Source organism: Solanum dulcamara, chromosome 4, assembly GCF_947179165.1.
Source record: "Solanum dulcamara chromosome 4, daSolDulc1.2, whole genome shotgun sequence".
Taxonomy (NCBI): domain Eukaryota; kingdom Viridiplantae; phylum Streptophyta; class Magnoliopsida; order Solanales; family Solanaceae; genus Solanum; species Solanum dulcamara.
This window is the reverse complement of record NC_077240.1, coordinates 75,121,794-75,130,719: the sequence shown is the minus strand read 5'-3', so window position 1 is coordinate 75,130,719 and position 8,926 is coordinate 75,121,794. Positions and strand designations below refer to the sequence as shown.

General features: G+C 35.0%; 1 protein-coding gene across 1 annotated transcript; it reads right to left on the bottom strand.

Moving 5' to 3' along the window:
• Positions 1 to 5,896: 5,896 nt before the first annotated feature.
• Positions 5,897 to 8,833, bottom strand: LOC129885094 (protein TIFY 9-like). The gene is made up of 6 exons (XM_055959306.1): positions 8,553 to 8,833; positions 8,333 to 8,450; positions 8,141 to 8,234; positions 7,962 to 8,052; positions 7,798 to 7,855; positions 5,897 to 6,134 (listed from the first exon to the last, which is right to left on the bottom strand). The coding sequence occupies exons 1-6, from the start codon at positions 8,680 to 8,682 to the stop codon at positions 6,080 to 6,082; spliced, it is 546 nt and encodes a 181-aa protein (XP_055815281.1). The 5' UTR covers positions 8,683 to 8,833; the 3' UTR covers positions 5,897 to 6,079.
• Between the last annotated feature and the right edge of the window lie 93 nt (positions 8,834 to 8,926).

Here is an 8,926-nt window from a genome sequence, read left to right as displayed (position 1 = left end):
ACCAGAAGCTCCCCCACCTTATTTAGAACATATTTAGACCCTGAAACATGCACCACACAACCAGAAGCAACCTCCACACACATAACGCCTCATTTCGATTACAATTCCACTATGACAACTTCAATTTTACATTATCTTCAACGTCAAACATTTCTATCATGTTTTTACATTTGCAGCAACTTAAACGACATATAATACCCTTATTAAAAACACCATAAACTCCAAATTGAATGGAGAAACCTTACCTTACCTTACCCGAAATTGGCCAAAACTCGCCAAAGTTGTCAAAATGTGAATTCTGCGTAGCTTACTGTCTCGTATTGTCTCTTAGTTTCGAAGGGGTAATTGACGGAAACAGGATTTGTGGACTCAAGGAAAGTTGTATACATGTGTCTCAAGGTCACATACCATTTCGAATCATCCCTACAGCAATTTTGTACAAAGAGATATGCCCAAAATACCAACAGCAGTCTGTGTAGGATTTCCAAAACGAAATCTGGGCAGCACCTACCCCATACTTCATCACCCTTTTTAGAGATGATAAAAGAAAAACTGGGTTATAGAGGCTAAACTAAAGTTATAGCCCTATGAAATATATTTTCAAAACATCTTGAATCACTTGAAACGGATCTATACAGAAGGAGTTATGATAGTATTAGTAACAGTAGTCCCCTTTAAAAACGGGTTCTTCAATCCGTGGCTGCCTAGCTTTATCTCTTTCTCTCACGTTTTCTCTCAACTTCCTTGGATGATTTTTGGATAATGAACAAGTTAAGAGTCATATAATACATATATATACACCTTTTTAGAAGGTGACATGTGGCATCCCCCTAGGGTGACACGTGGCAGCCTCCTAGGGTGCCACCTCAACTTATTCGGCCAGTCACATGCTGCCATGTGGCAGTATGGGTCCCACCTAGGTGTGTCACCTACTTGCTTGTCACCTTCTTGCTTGTCACCTGCTTGCTTTGCTTTCATAAGTTCGGAAACTAGTTTTTGCTCCCTTTCGTAGGTTTGTCATTTCATTTTATTTTAAGAGCCTATGTAATCCGTGCTATGTAGGCTTGGTATGTCCTCCAGTAGCTCAAGTATATAAGACTTTTACATTTATAACTTACGTAGTTAAATCGAGTCCTACGACTCGTTACTTGGGCTCCAATTCCTTCTGGATTTTTATGACTCCATCTCCAACCTTCTCTAATATGAGGTATCACATTCTCCCTCCCTTAGAGTCGTTTGATAGTGTCGTAGTGTATCCGCGCATGATAACTTTTAAGAAACTTAGTAGCCTTCCCAGGAACTTAAAAAGCTTAAGAAGCATTCTAAGGTACCAAAGTACGGGGTGTAACACATACAATCTAATCCAATCATGTACAATACAGTTCAATCAAATCAATTACAATTCGATCCCATCCAATCCAATCACGTGTCCAATCCAATCTGATCACATACCATCAACTCTAATTCATTCACATATTATCTAATCCAATCCAATCACATATCCAACCCAATCCAATCACATACCCAATCCAATCCAATCCAATTATATGCAATCAACTCAATTTAATAGATATGCAATTTACAATTATGCAATGTTTTACAATTCAACTCAATCATCTACAATCACAATCAAACCAATCATATCTAGCATAATCCATACCATTGGGAGTTTCTCTAACCGATAACCATCACTTATGAGCGAGTGATAGTATAACAAGCCGACGTTGTTACCGCATCCGTTCATACCTTGTCAGGGTATGAACGAATCAACCAATCATGGATCCAATCCAACCAAGTCCTATAATGTCAGGACAATAAAATGGGAAGCATCCGACTTTAACGGTTCCATTCCCTCCTACATTTGGCGACGTAGTTTATTGGTTCGAGTATGGACTGTACTTTTACCCAATTCGGTGCTCGATACCCCTCCCAAGACTCAATATGCTCATATCTATTAAGTGAGCAAAATACTCAAAATACTCATTTAGTCTCATTGGACTTTTTTCAAAACTCAAATCAAATCTGGCCTCATTGGACCTTCTTTCAAATCGACTCATCTCAAATCATCAAACTCTTCTCTTTAAAAATTTATACAATCTCAACTCAATGGATGCAGAAAATATTATGTACATTAAAATATAATTTCAACTCCTCAACTCAAACTCAAAATAGATACTTTAATGTAAAAATACTCAACTCATTTAAAGGCTCCTCATATTCAACTCATACTTAAACTCCTTTCTAAATCAAAGATGAAACTAATAATTCTTTAGACTCAAAATAGTGTATAAGTAGTTTATGCAAAAGGTTCACAAATAATTTCTCCAGAGACCAAACTACTGACGCATGTTTCTGGCGCGATAGTGGTGCGTCGCGCCCTTACAGCGCCAAGGCCAAAATTTCTGGGTTTTGGAAATTTGCCTTAAAAACCCTGCACAACTTTTAGCAGCGCATCGCTCCAGGGGAAAAACTACTGAGGCATGTTCTTGGCACGATAGTGGCACATCGCGCCACTACGGCGCCAAGCCCAAATTTCCAGTAGTTGAACCCCAGGCCTGAAAATCTCTGTTGTGCTCGCTCATCTTAGGATCGCCATATCTTTCGACTCCGAACTCCAAAATTTACATTCTTGGTGGCGTTGGAAAGAAGACTCAACGACCATTAATTTAATAGGTCGTGGTCTACCCAGATCGTCATATATCAAAAGATAGGGTCGTTAGAAGTCAACCTCTCATGCAAACTCCTCCTCAAACTTAGCCACGACGAACCTTTTGGCTTGATTTGGTCCTAGGGGTCCTTCATGACCCCACATCACCTCTAACGCTCTTTAATTACTTAGGAACTCATCCTAACTCATGTGAAAAATTTCAAGTCCTCCGGTTCGAGTCTACACTCGCGTGAAGAAATGTTCGAATCTTAGCAAAAAAATTCTGAGGTGTCACACGAGTCGCCCGAAACAACGATACGATCCTATACTACGCTGGCTACGTAGTTTATGAAGTTTAAGTAATATAAATTTGTACCCAAATTGATGCTCAATACTTCTCCCAAAACATGCATAATGCTCATAACTTTAAAGGTGCATGTACCACTTTAGAGGAAAACTGAAAAGCTGATACTTAGAGCCTTTGCTCAAAATACTTTCTTTAAATTGAACTGAAATTGCTTTTTCAAAATTGATGATGTTTTCTCATAAATGATAATGCTTTCTTTAAAAATAGTCATGCTCTTTCAAACAAAGTAATGCACTTGGGATACTCAAGTTCCCTTAAACTGATAACTTAAAAACTTGAATTTTACTTTGACTGAAAATCAATGCAAGAAATCATTTATGCAAAAGCTTTAGCACTTTTTCAATAAATAGGATTCATGTGATAGAATAAGCATGACCAATAATTTAAGGACTTAAAACACACAAAGAAACATAATGTCACTGGTAGTACTCAGAACTAAACATAAGAAAATCAAAACATATTCGAAGTCAAGAGAACTTGGGGTAAAAAATCCTACATTTTAAATCTTACTGACTGAATTTAGATGTAGGGCATGAGGACGAACATAGTCCAACACTATGAATAGCCTTACATACATAGAAGAACTAAATTCTTGAAGAACTTGAAGAAGATGCACGAAAACCTGATTTTTCTCCTGTTGAAACCTTTCTCTAAGTCTTGAGAGTGATTATGAGAGGAAAAAGGTCGAATGGTACTATTAAGGGACTTAATTAGGTGTAAAATTGTCGGAGTTTAGGCTTAAAAAGGGTGGAAAAATACAAAACTAACCCTCATTAAAATCTGATAAGGGCTATCTATGGGCCCCATCTATGATCAGTAGAAGCTTCTACGGATCGTACACCAAGTTCGTGAAAATTATACTAAGGGGTGAAGTCTCAAGACTTTGATCTATGGATCCAATTTACGATCCGTAGATGGTTCTATGACTTTTACAAGGACTCGTCATGTACATTTAAAATTTTTAAGTTTCAGGACTTGGTCTACGGATCAGGTCTGCATCTGTAAATCCTAGTCCCACTTTCTAATTTCTAAAATTTAACTCCACGAGCTCATCTTTGGTCAGTGAAAACTTCTATGGGTTGTAGATGGTGTCCGTACAAGTCAAACATTAGCAAAATTGAAGTCTTTTGCTGAGCTTACTGGATTGAATAGGCTAGAATATTTTGGGGTGTTACACTCAAGTACCCAATTCCTTCTGGGTCGACCTCTAAAAATGAGAAGTGAATTGAGTACTCTTGTCTGATATGATAGAAATAGGCACTCAATGCATATGGACTATCTCCCAAATGTATAGCTTCCCCAATCTCTTTGAATTATATGTGATCTGAGCCGGCACGAAGTGAGCGCAGTTGGTAAACATATCCATGAAGACCCAAATAACATCAAATTCTTCAATGTTTGTGGTAAGCCTAGCTACCACAAACTCCATAGCTATCCTCTCCCACTTCCACTCGGATATAGGCATCCTTTGAGTCATCCCATTTGGTCTTTATTGTTCATACTTCACTTGCTAATGTTCAAGCACAAAGACACATACTCGACGATGTCCCTCTTCATCCTACACGATCAATTGTGTTGCTTCAAGTCAGGGTGTAGATATGGTTTTAATCTGATACCAGCTAGCATCCCAAAGAATCCAAACTCTTCCATTAGTGGCATGTTGATAGTTATTGATCATCTCCCATCCAAACCTTATGTGTGATCCTGGCAGCTTTATGTTCCTTTCACCCTGGTCTCAACTACTCCAGCTAAATTTGATTCTATTTTTGAGTTATATACTTCTTAAATTACTTTTGTTTGTATCTATTGTTGACTCCTCCAACATTCCAGAACAACCAACACATTATAAAGAAATTTGATTTCGGCTGTTTGCGGTCACTGACTTTTAAGTTGAAATGGATATAATTAAATAATTTTTATATAACAAAAAAAATAACGTTTATAATATGAAATTATACTTTAGTGACTTAATTTCATGAAATTTACAAAATGAATCTGGAAATCGAAAAAAGAAACGGTTCATGTACGTCTCATAAGAAAACATTGGGAGCACTATCCTAAGTGGAAAGAACCGTAGTAGTACAAGTCTACAAGATAACATTGGTTCAAATATTTTATATTTAACATGGTTAAAATATGATGCTATTAAGTATTAAGTATTGGCATCAGCCATCAAGTAGTAATAAATAAATAAAAATAGTGCAATGAGATTAATTGTGGGAGTTCCCAGTTAGATGGATATAGTTCCTTCATTTTTAATTAGAGGTGTCAAATTTTAAGTCATACGGAAAAAAAAAACTTATTAGGAAGCGTTTTTCCTTTAAATAAGTCTTGCGTGGTGTGAATCCAAATTAATTAGGACCTTATTAGTACCGAATAGTGAATGAATGAAAGAAAAATGATATGCACGTAGTTGCCTGGGGCCATGCTGCAAGAGCGTAGGTGAGTGATAAGCATAGGAGGTGTGCCCGAAGGACAGCGACAACAATGTGATTTTTGTAGCTAGATTGAGATCTGCAGGGTGGTGGGTAATTCGCTCACTTCGGAAAGAGCGGACGGAAAGAGAAGGCTTTTGTCCTATTTGTTTCTTCCTCTTTCCAGGAATGAAGAATTTTCGGGAAAAAAAAAGATTTTCTTTTTGTTTATAGATTTCTTATTATTATTATATAAATAATATTAAGCAAGTGGCCCTTTCATGACTAAAACAACTGGTACACTTTTCGGCTCAAACGGGCGGGAGCTTTTTATTTGTTTGCATACCGGTTGTTCGCCTTTAGTTAGAAGCGGAAGTAGAGGGCGGCGTCGTTTGCCCCACGCTTCAGAAAAAGTAAAAAAATATGGATAAAGTAAAAAAAAAAAAAAAAAAAAAGGTACACAAGGAGTGAGAAAGAAAAATTTGGTTACGGAACCGTCTATTCTGCTAGTTATATTCCATTTTTGACTGGGAAAGCTAACATTTAGCAACATAAGACTAGTAGTACCAAATCCCAAAATGAACATTTCCATTAAGATCCATATATGTATATGATTAGCAGTATTTGTATATATGATACTCATATCTTCTGCTAATTCTTGTTTCTAGAGGACTGGAAGAAGCCATAAGGTGACACCATAGTTAGCCTGCAAAACATATATAATCATAATGAGTTATGCTACATTTCAAGTCAAGAAGTCTATATTAAACTAAAGAACATCACCTAAGAGTGCACATCCTTAAGGTGCACAATAATGTCTAGTTCCTTTATAAAAAAAAAAGGGCAGCCCGGTGCACTAAAGCTTCCGATATGTGCAGGGTCTCCCTTAGCTTGCAGTTCTGCCAGAGGTTGTTTCCAAGACTTGAACCCGTAACCTCCTGGTCACACGGCAGCAACTTTACCAGTTACTCCAAAGCTCCCCTTCTAGTTCCTTTATAAGTATTGCTATATATTATTAATGATTTTTTATTATCTCATAATTAAGCCTGAGCTAAAATTTATATTGCATTTGATTAAACTATCAATCAAATACTATATGAATTTTATTACAAGCTTAATTTTAAAATATCTTATCTTATTCTGCGTACCAAACGACCTAAAATATGCTTGTGATTGCTTTTAAATAGTTTTGAGATTGAAAAAAATCAGCTATGTGATGATAAATGACTTGACCGTATCACTCACTCAAATCATGTGAGCGTTGAGGTGTTTTCCTCGTGATGAAAAATATAGCACCAACAAACCCCACCAACTATGCTTCTCATAATTACCTAAACCACATTTTCTACCTGGGATCAGGGGTGGTCCAACGATTTCATTAAAATTCAATAATTTATATTTAGAATTTATAAATATATTAAAATATTTATTTATAGATTCAATTATTATCATATATAACTTGAAATCATTATAAAAATTAATAAACATTAAATTTTGATCTGTCACGGTGTGTGACACGAATATTTAGCTAAGTATAAAAACTTTGCTTCTTCCATATTTAAGTGTCCTAACTAAGACGGCTAGCAGCTACCTTATATTTCAAAGTTATTTAGTATCAAATGAAAATCTTAAAAATTCTACTTCTCTTGAATAGGAATTAAATACATCGATATAACTCTTTTAGGGGTAATTTCATTAGTGCGATAGAAATATATAAGAATATTTTATGAGATTATTTTATTTACTATTTATATTAAAATAATTGAGTCGAGGGTCTTTCGGAAATATCCGTTCTACCTTGGTGGAGTAAAATCTGCGTACACTTTACCCTCCCCAAATCCACGTTGTGGGATTTCACTGGGTTGTTGTTATTATTGTTGTTATATCAAAATAATGAAATAAATCTAAATAAAATAATCACATAAAATATATCATGAGATTATTATCCTTATCCAACCGATTAAACAAACTCTTTATCTCTTTCCTTTTTTTTTTTGTCTTTCTTATGAAGGGAATGAGGAGGCAATTGCAAAGTTAATTCTTATCTGCATGACAGTGAATCAAAAATGTATTTTAATAAAATGTACTCTTTAAAGAACAAAATAGCTTATTTCAATTCTGTTAGGTAAAGATTATTCTTTATATCTCCTAAAATTACCCCTTATGTGATCAGAATACACTATTTGATCATTAATTGAAGTTGAGAGAAATTCAAGAAAAAAAATCGACTTTATAAAATGAAACTTATGGTGAACTGAATTTAAAAGGTTAAGTAGATGCTTGAACATAAAAAAAAATGTAATATATTTTTTGAAAAACATAAAATGAAAAGAAAATTCTTGGAAAAAAAATATAAAAAAAAGGTTCACCTCTCTTTTCGCTTCTCCAAGAATCTAAGCAAGGAGTTTCTTCTCGCGAATGATAAATCTACATGCAACAAACCAACATAGTATATTAAAATAATTTGAAGATGAACAAAACATTGATCAAATTTAATTTTCAAAGAAAAATTAGGAAAAGAAAAATGGTTAACCTCCGCTTAATGTTTCCACAAACAATTGTTTTTTTGACGAAAAGGTATTCATTATTTTTGTCCTTTCTGCAAACTTTAGAATATCCTCCGCCTAAAGTGCGCAAAAAATCCAAAAATCACAATTGCGTTCAGCCAATTCAAAAGTGAAAGAAAACAAATCAGGTTTGATTGATAAAAACCTCGTCATTAGTAACATGGAAAACCGCAGCCGTTCCATCGTAGAAAATAGTCAAAGGTGCAATTTTCGTACCGTTTTCCAAGCAACAACAAAGCCTAATAATAAAAATCAACACAAAAAAGATCAATCTAATGAGTATATTTTTCAATATATAAAGCATGTTTGCTAAAAAGCTACACTGAAATCAAACTACCTTGAAGTAGGATTAAAAATGGGCAACAAAGGATAATCAGGGAGGCTCATCCCTTTTGCCGTTGCTACAGCATTCGCCGATTCAGTAGAATCGATCTTTGAAATTACACTATTAATATCTGCATAAAGGAAAAACACGAATTCAAAGAAAAAAATGATTCAACAAATTAGTGAAAAGAGAGAACAAAATAAAGTTAAACCTCTAAAGGTAATTAACCCACATTCAAATTTTGAATTAGTAGTACTGGACTCTTTCTCCATGCTGAAGAAATCGAGTTCCACCGTTGATCTCGCCATTGTTTGATTATTGAGAAGATTGATTGAGCATATTATTATTTTTAGGAATATCATCAAAATTCATACAAGTATATAAATAAAGGGAGTGTGAGTTTAGTTGAGTGTTTTGTGGGGTAATTCACGAGTAAAATAAGAAGTTTGGAATTTCTAGAGTTATGACGCTGGTGCAGGTCGCGTGGGGACACACGAGTATATAGGTGCTAATTTACTCCATATGAATTGAAATAGGAGAGTAATGTATGTTATTTAAAGATTTCGTATAAAATTATAATAGGAAAAATTATTAGAAAAAACGTTT